Raw genomic sequence first — 14,344 nt, forward strand, 5'->3', positions numbered from 1 at the left:
TCCCAGGTGAAATCTCAGAAGATCCAAAAATCTAAAATAAACCCTCTGCTGCTCTCTTCACTATGAGCAATGTGTTCCTGGCCTTGCACACTAACGATTACTAAAGGATGAAAAAGATTTATATGATAATGAGGACTTAGGTAAATTTCCTGAAACCTATGCAATTTCTCTTGAAAAGTATCAGAAGGGATTGAGGAAAGGGAAGAGAAAGATTTGCCTGTTGAATTAGACAAATATATAACATTAGCCCTGAATCATGCTACCCTCAATTCAAATAATGGTATTTATATAACACCTCTCTCCAAGGCGACAGAGCTCTCTTATGCCCCTGCTGAATAGGAAGCAGCGGGGAGGTACTTTAAGACTCTGAGCCATGGTACACAGTCAGCAGCCATAAGAACCCATGCATTGGGACAGCAAACATCTCCCACCTTCCACATGGGGTGTTGCAAGGAGCCAAAACAGGTCTCAGAGTGCACCCTGGGAAAGCAGGCAATTATACCACAGGAGCATAAAATGGTTCCTGCAATTTGAAAAATACACAATCCTCTGTGTACTAACATCATGAGCTTTTGCTTCTTCAGGTTTTCAGAGAAGATGGATGGTGGGCACTTGGAGCTATCATATGGTTTTAGGAAGTCCTGAAGTGATCTTCCCTGGAGACCTTACATGTGGAGGAACTGATGGGTAAGTATCTGAGTCTTCAGATAGGGCTGCAAGCCACTGGGAAGAGAAGGTGAGTGACATTTCTTGAGCCCTTACTAAGTGTCAGGCACTGTGCCAAAAGCTTTTCATTGTCTCATGTTTCAAAGATATGTTTAGTCTTAGCATAGGGTGGACCTGACCCGTCCAGTTAGTCCCTAGAGGATCAGGAGACTTTATCCTAATATGAAAACATATGACAAGTTTTCCTAATCTACCTCCTGCTTCAGTGAAGGTATCCAGGGACCAAAAGTGATAAGGGCAAATGGCCTGATGGCCCAGCACAGTGATAGGCTTGAAATAGGAGCTCTGGTTGGGGAACAAACAGCCATACTGTATTAGTTTGCTATGCTGCATTTTAAAGTTCCACAGACTTAGTGGCTTCAAATAACACATATTTATTTCATAGTTTCTATAGATTAGGAGCCCTGGCACGACCCTCTAGAGTCCTATATTCAGAGTCTCTTAAGGCTACAATCAAGGTGTTTGCCAAGCTGCCGTGTTATCAGGAAGCATGAGTAAAGAATGTCCTGCTTCTAAGCTTACTTACATTATTGACAAAATTTTACTTCCTTGTGTTGGTATGCCTGAGGGCCCTGGCTCCTAACTAGCTGTTGGCTAGTTGCAACCCTTAGGTCCTAGTGGCCACCCCCACCTCCCTGACACTTGGCCCTTTCCTTAGGCAGTCACGACATGCAATCTGTTTCTCCTAGGCCAGCAGGAGAATCTCTCTTACTCCAGTCTGCTAAGATAGTTTTATATAATCTAACACAATCATTGGACTGACATCCCGTCAACTTTGCCATATAACATAACCTAATCAAGGAAGTAGTGAGTGGTTGATTCCATCAGCTTTGACAATTCTACTGGATAGAAGCAAGTCACAAAGCTCACCTGCACACGAAGGAAAGGGATTATATCAGGCTGTGAATAATAGGGGTCACTCTAGAGTGTATTCACCGCACATACTAACACTGAAGGTGTCTTCTTATTTTGTAGCATAAGACGATGAAAACAAAATGAACCCTGGAGATAGTCATATCTCAATATGAATTCTGGTTCTTTTGTTGCATGATTTTGGGCAAATTATTTCAACTCTCTTGGAGCTTCAGTTTTCTAATCTGAAAATAGGTATAACTATTATCTCTGTCTGCAAATATGAATATTCTGTCAATAGCTGCAGCCCAACAACCTTAAATATGAAAGTATGCACTTTCACTATTTTTCCAAAGCAAATGAGATGTATTAATTGTGCATGACACTAAGTAGATATAATATAGACAAAGTAATGGCTCTGATCCTGGCCTGTTCAAATCTACAGACCATGACTCTACCTGAAAAATTAGTTACTCCTATAAGATGGAGCTTAAATATGCTTAATATGATTTCATTCATTCTCTCAGCAAATTAGGTAACTACTAAGCACCAAACACTGTGCTAGGTACTAAGAATATGTAAATGAGCAAAACAGACATAGTCCTTTGTTCAACGAGTTTATGATACAGTGGGAGAGACAAACGGCATTCATTCAATAGATATTTACTAAGGGCGTCATTTGTATATGATGGAGAATTAATAGGTCAAAGCCCCTTATCCTTGTGGAGATTACATTCTAGATGGGAAATGAGGGTGATAAGTAAATGATGAAAAAAATGATAAAACAGAGGATAATTTTAAATGATGATAGATTAAGAAAGGGGGATATGAGAGGGGTGGGAAGAGGCTATTTCAGGTAGGCTGGCCAGGCAGTGACTTACACAGGGAGACAGAGTGGAATGGCAAGAAGGAACAGCCATGTGGGAACCAGGAGAAGAGCATTCTAGGCAAAGTAACTTCCTGTGCAAAGACTATGAGACAGAAACAAGCTGAGTATGGCTGAGGATCAGAAAGAAGCCAGTGAGAATGGACAGAGGTCAACACGGGCTCAGGCGGAGAGCAAGAGCCAAATCATATAGGGCCTTGTAGCCAGAATGTCTATGTTGAACTCAACTGGAAGTTAAGGGGAGTTATAAGTAGAAGAGTGATGTGATTTACATCTTTCATGAAATGTAGCTGCTAGGTGGAGAACGTAAAATAGAGGAGTAAGAATAGAAGACGGTAGTATACTGAACAAATAAAAATTACATATAAGAGTAAATATTGTGATAAGTACAATAAAAGATAGGAACAGCTCTCTGACTGCAATGTACAAACAACAGTCCTACACTCAGGCCACTTGTGTTTTGGTGGCAGAGACGAACCATACCATAACAAATAAAATGTAAGTATAATAAAAATTTAAGTAGCAATAAGTGCTATGAAGAAGAAAAAAGTGGAGAAAGGGCTTAGAAAGTGGTGAGGGGTAATATTTTAGACAAGATAGTTGAGAAAGATGCACAAATACATCTGAGCAGAGACCCGAGTGAAGACTTTGAGAAGACCTGGAAACGAAGTGGTTCAGGCAGAAGGACTGGCATGGTCTGGATGTACAAGAGTGTGTAGGAATGTAGGAAATGAAGTCAGATCACTGGACCGTGTAACCCATGAGGAGGACTTTCAATTTTATTCTAAATAGGGAATGACTGGGAGACATTTGTGCAGGGGACACATGTGAAGGTGTCATGAGAATGCAACATCGGAAAGGATGTGACGTAGGGGCTAATGGAATGCCTCTCAGAGAAGATACGTAAGGAGAAGAATGAGTAAGAAGACAGGTGTCGCACAAGGGCCGGTGGGGCATTCCAGAAGGAGGGGGGAACAGCCAGTGCAGTCTTGATGCAGGAAAGAGTTTGAAGCACTGGAAAAACTAAAAGGCCAGTGAGGCTGCAGTAGGATGAAGAGGGAGAACAAACGTGGAGAGACAGAGAGCGCAGGGACCACCACGGGCAGGTAGTGTGTTAGCAGCTTGAGGTTACGAAAGTGAGGCTCCATTTGTTTAATTTTGTTTAATTTTCCATATATATGCATATCTTTAAATGCACACTATCTCTGTCAGGATTAATTACATTTTAGGTAAGGTCTGGCTTTAGCAGTCTTTCTAGACACACTGAATATTCAAATATTAATCACCCAGTTCCAGCCGACTTAAAACTCTGGATTACTTAAGGCATCACAAATATATTAGGAACCTATTAATTTTCAATATTTTTGTCCAAAGATGTAGTAAAATTAGGAAAATCCTCCAGCCTTTTCAGTAGATATAGTATATGAATTCTATCACATACCACCTGACTTATATTTTCTTCTTTAATATGTTCATCCTTGAAACTCTATTCCTTTGAGCTTAGCAACATTTTCCTCAAAATTACTTGTGTTAACCTGTCTTTTACACATTTTGATTATTTTTCAGTGTCAGCATTTAGGAAAGTGAAAGCTCTGGCTGCTAGATTCAGTACACATCCCCTACCCTTTAAGTGAAGATGGACATATTCATTAGCACACCTGTCTGGTAGATATATTGAGGGAAAAAGCATACCAATTACAACACAGAGCCCCAAAAGACAAGAAGATAGATACGACTCAGGTTCTGCCCTCCAGGAAACACAGCACATTTGGTGTGTTGTGGAGCCAAGGACTTGGATGCATGAATACCAAGTAATATATGTACTGATTTTCAATTCCACCACCACCAAACATCTTATAATCACTATATTTATTCATCTTTGGAAGATGACTAAGAGGGCAGCCCATGAGAAAGAAGTATAATAATCTTCGTAAAATATCTTTCCAGGAATTCATATGATATTTTAAGATTAATACAGTGAATTTTTACTTCCATAGGCCACATTCCACAAACAAGATTTGGATTTATTGTAGAAAAATTCTGAATAGATAGCTAATGATTCCAATTTACTGTTCCAATCTCAGGCATGCTGAAAAAAGCTAGATCATACAGACATTCAAGGGGAAAGCATTTCTATAGAGAATCAAACTCTGACTGTGCACAGTGTTTTAATGTTCAAACTGCTTTTTATCTACTCATCTTGGAAATCTGTATTGGATTATGACATCAGGGTCAGAATAACTTTAAGTACAAACTGAAAAAACCTCTGTCATAACCCATATGCTATGGCTGGGAATGAAACACAGCCCAATCTGGCCATGTCTATCACACTATTTAAGAGGAAAATTTCCAATACAGTACCATGAAACAGATTTGCGAAGGATAAAAAAGACAAACAAACTTAAAGACATCCTTATCCCAAATCAAGTCCATTTCTCTATCGAAAAAACAAGCACTAACATACAAAACCAAGCAGCTACAGATCAAACACATACTAAAATATAATAAAATGAATGGCAAACTAGTCTTGCACTGTCCATTATGAAAACCACTGCCCATATGGGGCTATTGAGCATTTTAAATGTGGCCAGCCCAAACCAAGATGTGCCATAAATATAAAACATACTGAATTTCAAAACTTAGTACAAGAAAGAAAATATAATTCCTCAATAATTTTTATCATTGGTTAATATTTTGGAAAAATTAGGTTAAGTAAAATACATTAGAATAAATTTTACTTCTTTTTACTTTTTTAAAGTGGCTGCTAGGAAATTCAAAATTACACATATGACTTGTATCATATTTCTGTTGGAGAATGTTGACTTAGTGCATATTTCCCCCACAAGGTATCAGAATACTCAAATAAAAAATTGATTTATATTTTCTCTGATGATCTTTGCTCTCAGATACCATGAGAACTGGGACTCACAATCAGTAGAATGGAACTTGTACATAGTACTTTTCATGTTCAAATTATTTATTTAAGCAGGTTAGAAATTTGTGCTGGCTTATGCTGTTCTTGTTAGAATAATTTCACAGTCCGAACTGAAAGACTTCACAGTTCTCTTCTATGTTCTCAAAAGCCCTGCTTCAAAGACCTGTGACTCATTCATCCTTCTCATCTTGTAAGGAAGCTAGACTTTCCAAAAGAATTGGCCATGAAGCCCTCTGAGCCACTCTCCCCAGAGTGTACATACCTTATGTTAGACAGTGAGGTCCCAGAAAGTGGGGGCTCAACCTCGGTCCTGTTTCCACCCACACAACATCTAGAATTGGTCTTCACATAAAAATGAATGTATTTGATACATGCTGGTTACATGGGAAGAGCTGATGGTTTAGGGAAAAGAGTTTTCACTCCTATTCTTCATACTAGAGCAATTTTATCATATTAGCTACTGACTGCCAACTGTTTATTCAAATATCCAAGTGCCACTGGCTGCCAGACTTGAGCTGGGGGCTGGGAATGCAGTGGTGAATAAGCAAGGCACAGTCCTGTCCTTACAGGGGAGGACAAACAAAAAAAAGCGCACACATCACACAATTAGAATAACTGACATGTGCCACCAGGGAAAAGCAGCTGGCTTTTCAGTTATTCTAATTGAGAGGGGTGTTGAAAGGGGAACCTAACATAGTTGGGGGTCAAGGAAGGCTTCTAAGTAACCACTCCACTGGACCTGAGGGAACTGTTTCCCTGGCGAGGTGGCAGAGAAAAGGCAGGCTGACCATGTAGGCAGGGCCTTTTAAGCCATGTTAAAATTTTTAAACTTAATCCTAAAAGCAATGAAAAGCCATTGAAGGATTTTATGCAAGATAATGATATGATCAAATGTGCCTTTTAAAAATATCACTCTGGAGGTAGGTAAAAGCAGATGTGGGACCTTCACAGAGCATATCTACAGACTGATAAAAATTAATCAAATGCTCTTTGGTCATCATTTCAACAGACACTGAGTTTTGAGAATATAAAAGATGTGTATGCTCCACAACTACAAGATCAGAAAGCATCCTACAGTATTAATCTAAAAGTACACTCGAAACATTACTTTCCACTGATTCTACTGGCCTGGCCATGCATATTTGTTACCTGGTATCAGTCTCTGTCCTGACCCAAGCTAGATCTTGCTTATTAAGGAGCAGCACCCAGTAAAAATCCATATTGGTTGACCAGCTCATGGGGTCACTGAGAGGCTGAGTGGTCAAAGTATTTAGCAAACTGCATAAGTCTGGAAATATTCTTTGTGCTCCTCTGCGCCCAAAGTATCTCTGGGTATTTGCTGGATTCCTGTGTCCCCTTCTCAAGGACACCTGGGTTCTAAACAAGTGTACTTGACCAGTCTGTGTCTTTCAAGAGCAGTAGAGCCAGTGTCTGTTCTCAAGGAAAGAATTTCACAAAGGAATCTAATCACATCTATCATAAACCAATTAAACACAGATTGTCTACATTCTGTAGAATGAATGTATGAAATTTTTGTTCTGGACTCTTCTGGGTGACAATTATTTGTATACATATGTGGCCTGCCCATATCTAATGTTTTTCTAAAATCGACCTAGGATTTCCTGGTGATGGCTTTTACTGTTCTCCTTGATGACAGATGTCTATTCAATTTTTAAATAGCTATAAAACTAATAATATGTGGGCAACTACATAGCACATTCAGCATTCTATTAAAAATGTATCATTTCTAAAAATTCAAATCTTCCCCAATTACTTTCTCTTTATTAAAATAAGTCTTAACCCCACAACTTGTTTCCTTTCTGAATTTCTGTTGTACCTCTCTAACAGTGAAGGACCCTTTGAAGTTGAACCCATCCTTCTCAGAGGCAGCATCAAGCAATGTAAAGTACATTGACGTAGGAAGCCATCACACCTACCTGGGTTCCAATATTGGCTTCATCTGCTCCTGGGTAAGTAACTTTAAGAAAGTATCTAAAAATCTCTGGACCCTGTCATTTGTTTGTTTGTTTGTTTGACCTGCATAGAACAAGGCTAGCCTCCTGTTAGTTTCCTCGGGCTGCCATAACAAATTACCACAAACTGGGTGGCTTAAACAAGAGAAATTCACTCCCTCATAGTCCAAGAGGCCAAAAGTCTGAAATCAAGGTGTCATCAGGGCCAGTTCTTCCCAGAGGCTCTCTCGGAGGATCCTTCCTTGCCTCTTCCAGGTTCTGGTGGTTCCTAGCTCTCCTTGCCTTGGGGAAGCAGAACCCCAGTCTTTGCCTCCATTTTTACTTGACTTTCTTCCCTGTGTCTCTGTCTTCTCTTCTTATGAGGACACTGGTCTTTGGAGTTAGTTAGGGCTTACACTAACTCCAGGACGAGTTAACCTCAAGATCATTAACTAATTGTATCTGAAAAGATCCTATTTCCAAAAAAGGTCACATTCTGAGGTTGTGGGTAGCCCTGAATTTGGGGGGACATTAGGTATGCACTATACATACCTACAACAGAGAATCATTCCATTCTACTCAGGAACACTGATGGGTCCCCACTGAGATTTTGTGTTACAATGAAATTTTAGTCCCTTTTCTATATTATAAATTGTTCAACTTGTTTTATTTTTGCAAGCAGAAATAAAAAGGCTCCTCTCAGAGATGACACAGTGTATATAACTAGCACTGTACTGAAAATGCATTAGTGCTCAATAAATAGTATATTTTTCTTCCTCTTCCCTATATTTATCTTAGTCCCACAGTGTGTTACTAGCACAATTCATGTGTAAGTCCTAGGTAATCAGAGCACTTCAAAGTTCTATGCAGAGATAAAGACAAACATTTCTTTCCCCTACATAATGATTTGTTATGGTGAGCATTTCTCCTTTTAGAATTTGATCTATTACAGTTGCTTAAATACTAAGGAATACAGGTACATTTAAGTGATCCTTACATCTCTGTAGAATATAAAGGTCATGAAGAAGGCTCTGGGTAAAAATCAGAAACTCGATTTTTGCTATTCTTTGCCTAATTTCTTAACCATTTGGTCTACTGTCAGTTAAATGCCTGGTTACTATAGCTTACCATATTTACTTCTAGACTTTCCTTCTTCATATAATCCAATCTCTGATGTAGTTTAAGAAAAACAAAAACAGAAACATCATTCCCACTTAGTTTGTTCATCTTTAAAACAGCAGCAATAAACAAAGATTGCATGATGGCTGCAGCTGGCAGCAGGAAGCAGTAAAGAGCTAGTCAGCACTGTCTGCTGCACTTGCCTGCTTCCTCTTATCCCCACCTTTCCTTTTATCTCTTGTCTAGTAACGCTTAGCATCCAAACACACTGAGGCTGGCACTATGCCGGGGCTAGCTCCCCTAGTACCATCAAAGATACTGGAATCCCAATCTGAAACTCCCAAAGAAACTAGTCTCAAGAATAAGCAGTTTTCCAAATATGAATGCATTCCACTTAAATACATTCGGTCTTGTTTCAAGTTTCTATACTCTGGGTTAGGAACTGCTATAGAGGAAGAGTAGGAAGGAGGAGGCTGATGATGTCGGCTGCTTTGCTCTATTACATCTTGTCCCTATAGAGATTGCCCAGTTCTGTCTGGTTCTCTTTTCAAGGTATAGCTCCATTATCTCTACTATGATTTCCTTCTCTTAGAGTATAATAGGTTAGCATGAACAAACACTTATGTGTGAGAGGAATCAGAATTAAGAACAACCCTCCAAAGACTTTAGTGATGCTATATGAAGAAAGAACAGAAACCTTCTGTATTTCACAGAAACTATTCAACCTCCCATCTTTTCATATCTTCCAGGGATTACTATATCTTACCTTAATATTATTCCAATTTTCTTTTCTACCATCCCTTGAAAATTAAGTTCCATTAATAACAGCTTGCAGCTATCCTGACATTATATGCCACTCAAGCCATCCACATAATTTTGTTCGTTAAATACATCAAAGTCAGATAAAATGCCACAGAAGCAATCCTTTGAGTCACATCAATGTATGCCTTAAAAGGTCTCCCATCCCAAGTGAAAATGCTATACCTGAAGTCACTGAACCTCCAGAAAAGTTGGCTGTGGAAGCAGAAGCACACCAAACCTAAAATGTCTATCAAAGAAAATTAAAGGTTACCTGGAAGGATACCCTGAATATATGAAGGGACCTCTTACCTGGATTGGGTTGAAGGTATTCTATTGTTTTAGTCATTATTTCCATCACAGCCCTGCTGGTGACATCTACTTTCTGAAATGAGAAAATAAATATTCTAAGTGACAGAAAATTATTAGCTTTAGAACTTTCGTTTTTGCTTGAGCAGGTATACAATTACCAGCAGTGCAACTGAGTAACCCAACCTGAGTGGAAGGTGAGGAGCCAAGGAGCTATGAAGAATAATAATGGCTTTGCATCCAGTGTGTTCCATCAAGCCTGGAAAGCCTACTTATTCAAAGAGGTACCTGGTAATTTTCTAAAATTTGTTTCAAAATATACTTCATTGTCTTCTGGCAAAATAAGGTAAAGATAGCTTCTTCTTCTCATAAGAAGCCTAAAGTGATCTCTGAAAATGATTCAACATTCAACTGACCCAGAAAGCTCCACAAAATCACGCAAATCAAAAACTTCAAATTTTCATGTTCTCTTTAAGAACATCCATGAACTTGCACAGGTCTTCTAAGGTACGCATATCTAAACAGCCACCAAGTATCTGAAAGGTGTTACTTTACAGAAGTCATGCGTCATTACAATGTTCCATCAGTACAATGCTGGAGTTGGTAGGTGTGCCCAAAACAAACAGTGGGGCTGGACACAGGCTCCATGACCCACTAAAAGTACTGAATTTTTGCTATACATACCTAAAAATGTACAGTAATGCTGAACTTAAAGGTTTTAATGTAGAGTCTCTGGTCATTGAGCAAATCAGATAAACAAAACCTCCAGAGGGGCCCTAAATTTACAGAGCTCACAGTCGGATTAACCCTACATGAGCTCGCCCTGCCACACTGAGATGATTCTTACTGAAAAAGAGCAAACTGTTCCTAAGCCAGAAGAGGAGGTTGCACAGAAGAAAAAGATATCCTAGAAGAAACTGAAGAAATAAAAATGTATAGCCTAGAAATAAATTCAGCATAAAATAAATGTAAGTAAAAATTAAAAAATAAAGCGGAGATAATGAATTATATTTTGCCCCTGAGGCATTTACTGCATATCTACAGTGGCCCAGGCATGACAGGTTTCGCTACCCTAAAGAAAGTAAAATGCAGCATCAACTCTGCTTATTTAAGTAGGAGACAGAAAGTTTATTTAGCTTCTGAGAATATATAATATATTCAGTATATAATCAGTCTGAACTTTTGGTTCTTTTTTTTTTTTTTTTTTTACCAGTATCTTTTATTAGGTGTTAATTAGGATATGAAAGGATTCAGGGGTGCCGGGCAAAGGTCACAGTCAGGAATGCAGAGTGAGGCCTCCACACTGGGCCCTCTTCAGTGGTACTTGCCTTGCCTCTCATGTTTGAGTCCCTTGTAAGAACGGCCGTAGTTGAAAAGCACATAAGCTGCCAGCACCTTAGAAACCCCAGCAATGCTCTCTTTCTTCACACTGACATTCTTGTTGTAATACTGGTAATAACCTCTTTGAAATGCTCCAGCAATGCCTTTACGGGTGAAAGCCCTCATCAGTATCCAGCTTGGCAGCCCCCCTAATATAATATCCATGAGTTTCTTTTTCCTCAATGGAATAACTGATGCCATCTTGGAGTCCAAGGTCAGTTAACTCTAAATAAAAATCTTAGTGCTAGAGTCTATCTCTGTACAATTCTGAATGGTCAGTATTTGCATTCAGCAGGTCACCATGATCATTCTCTATTGGAGAGGCTGTGTAAGCTGTTCAGTGAATTTAGGTCCTCTCTATATTCTCCCATGAAATCGTTTTTTACAAACATGGCTGGTCCATTTATTCACTCTAGAGGGTAAATAACTAGTGAAAATAAATGCATCTTCCTCTCCAAGACATGTGCATACAATGTATGATATAGGTATGAGTGAAAGAAATTCATTTTTGACGGAAGCATTTCAGATATCAATTAAGCTCATGGGAAATTTTTGTTTTGTTTTAATTGGAGTTCAAGAGCTCCTTCAATTCCAGGAAAATTTTCAATAACTTACTGCATCTACATATAAAATCACCCTTTCATGGACGGGGTAAGCCTCCTTCTCTTTCATAATCAGAAACCAAGCTGTAATCCATCAGAAGACTTTATCTTTCAGTTTGGTTTTCAATACATAATAATTTCCTATTCTATAGGAGTGATATTACTGTGTGTATAAGGAGCTAGTTGTTACTGTCATTAATAGAGGAAAACACTTTCTTTTATGAGGTCATCATGGTATAAAATCACATTAAAAAGTACTCTTACTTAAAAGATGCCTGCCTACATATGAGCCATGTACAATGTCCTTTTGGTCTAATTGAATATGTGCTAAACAGTATTTAGTTCTGAAGTAGACAGTGGTCCTCTGGAGCTGGTCAGTGCAGGACTTGTGTGGTCATACATGGAGGTCCTGAAAGTACTAGCAAAATGCAAACCAACCTCTATATACTCAATGTCATGGAAATGAATTCAAAGGTTGTATGCAGAACAAACACGCTGAAGTCCCGGTTACATGGGAAAGGAGAAAAATGCAGATACCCTGCTCACTAAATGACAGGATTTATGAAATTCGATGTCATTAAATGCCTCCAAAGCTCCTGTGTGGCTGTAATGGGAAGAAAAGTAATTTCAAAGGTCAAGGCTTCTAAGAGAGAGTGCCAGAATTATACAATGACCATTTTGATATTCTGAAGTTATCTAATATTAGGCGGCTAACCAATTTCTAATTTTCCCTCAACGCTGTACTCAATAATAATAATAATAACCACTATCATTATAAAATGTTTTCTATTAGTCAGAAATTGTTCCAAGGGCTTTAAATATCTATATACATTTAATCTTTAGAAACCCTATGAAATAGGTTAAGAAACTTGCCCAGTTCTGGCTTTAGAGTTCACGTTCTTAACCACTACTTCTTGAAAGAATAAGCTCATAAAAATACTAGCAATAGGGATTTCTCCCAATCTGAAGAAAGAGATCACATCAGAGCTAGGAGGCTCTCTGTACTGTCTTCCAGAAGGGACTGGGGACCATACCAGCCCAGCTTTACATACTTTATGCCCAGTGAGGCACATTCCTAGTTACCTAACCATCACTACAGAACGATCTCTAGCTGAATCCTTTTCATCGGAGTGTAAAATAACCTTCACTTGAAATCTACCTCTGAAAACAACTTTATCTAATATAATTATTGGTGTACAGCATTATCAGGACATACCCAAACAGGGAACATCTATTAGCAAATTTATTCACTAGGATCTTGCTCTTGATTTTACTCTGACAGATAATCACTTGACAGAGTTAATGAACAAAGGAGAAAGAGACCACTAAAGAATCTAGTCCAAAGCCTTAATTTTTTAAATACACAAGTCCGAACCCAGAGAAGGGAAATAAACTCCCTGAGGTCACACAACTAGTGTGGCTATGACAGGAAGAAAATAAGTCCTAAAGGTCACAGATCAGAAAGTTTCCGAGAAGAAGTACTGGAGGAACCAAACCGTCCAATGACCATCTACGAGCAGGAGGTGGACCGATTTCCAACTTTTCTCCATCTCTGTCTTCACTAATAATGTCTAAGATTCTTTTTGCTGAGCTCAACTATCCTGTGTCAGCCAAGACAGACTGAGGGCCATTACCCTGTGAGAACCTTGAGTGTGCCTTGTTCGGCGCTTGCTGGGAAATCTGTTTATAGACCTAAATTGGCAACATCCAGCTCCTATCCTCTTATTAATGGGCTTGGTGCACTCGCATGAAGTAAGAGTTCCTCTTACACCATTTACTATAACCGGCGAGAGCTTTTCCCATTTGAAGGCGGCATAGCTGAACTTATGAGTAGCTAATGTTTTCCTCGATGCCCAAAGTTTCCTATTATTTGAAAATAAGTTTTGATGTGTCCTAAATGACAACTTCCATTCTTATAAGTGTCTGAGCCTCTGTTTCTTTAGCTAATCTTGTCTGGATGGGGGTAGGAAATCATTAGGAAAGGCTGTTTAGGGGAGGTAAAACTGTAAATATATACAAATATGGCCATGTTTTTGGAAAGTAAAAACTCTACATGAAATACTTTTCTGAAGGTAAAGGCATAGGTATATATTCTGGTATTTTTTTCCCTTCAATTTTCTCAACCAACATTTTAGCAACTTGCAATACAGTTGACCTTTGAACAACATAAGGGTTAGAGGTGCCAACCTCCTATGCAGTCAGAAATCCATGTATAACTTTTAACTCTCGCAGACATAAGTTGTCCCTCCATATCCATGAGGGATTGGTTTTCTAGGACCCACCGCATTTACCAAAAGCTATGGATGTTCAAGCCCCTTATATTAAATGGTATAGATGAACACACACTCTCAGCCCTTAGCATCTGAAGACTCCCAAACACAGATCGGATCGGTAGAGGGATTTATTGAAAACAAATCCACATCTAAGTGGATTCTTGCAGTTCAAACTCGTGTTGTTGGAGGGTCCACTGTACTTAAGAGTTAGAAAGTTCTTCCTCCACTATCCTGTCTTATCATTTACAATGTCGGGTAGAGAGAAAAATATCTCTCTAAATTCCTTTACTCACTACAGCATTTTTCTTCTTCAGCTAAGGCAGAGGTTGGCAAACTGTGGCCAGCAGGCCAAACCCAGGCACTATTTGTTTTTACATTTTAAAATGGTTGGAAAATTTCAAAAGAAGATTGATTACGTCATTGCACATAATAATTATACAAAATTCAAATTTCAGTGTTCTTAAATAAATTTTATTGGAACATAGACACATTTGTTTGTTCAGACACTGTCA

General features: G+C 38.8%; 2 protein-coding genes across 3 annotated transcripts in view; both read right to left on the reverse strand.

Annotated features, from left to right (window-relative positions):
• The window catches only part of SH3GL2 (SH3 domain containing GRB2 like 2, endophilin A1), a 178,477-nt gene that overhangs the window by 28,972 nt on the left and 135,161 nt on the right, over positions 1-14,344 (reverse strand). For both annotated transcript variants that reach the window (XM_039871116.1, XM_039871042.1), the window contains exon 3: positions 9,581-9,653. In XM_039871116.1, the coding sequence (XP_039727050.1) occupies positions 9,581-9,653 (73 nt within the window). The remainder of the gene's footprint in view (positions 1-9,580; positions 9,654-14,344) is intronic.
• LOC120609136 (ATP synthase subunit f, mitochondrial-like) lies at positions 10,867-13,666 on the reverse strand. The gene has a single exon (XM_039871368.1). The coding sequence runs from the start codon at positions 11,156-11,158 to the stop codon at positions 10,892-10,894; it is 267 nt and encodes an 88-aa protein (XP_039727302.1). The 5' UTR covers positions 11,159-13,666; the 3' UTR covers positions 10,867-10,891.

This window comes from Pteropus medius, unplaced genomic scaffold (genome assembly GCF_902729225.1).
Source record: "Pteropus medius unplaced genomic scaffold, Ma_sr-lr_union100, whole genome shotgun sequence".
Lineage (NCBI taxonomy): Eukaryota > Metazoa > Chordata > Mammalia > Chiroptera > Pteropodidae > Pteropus > Pteropus medius.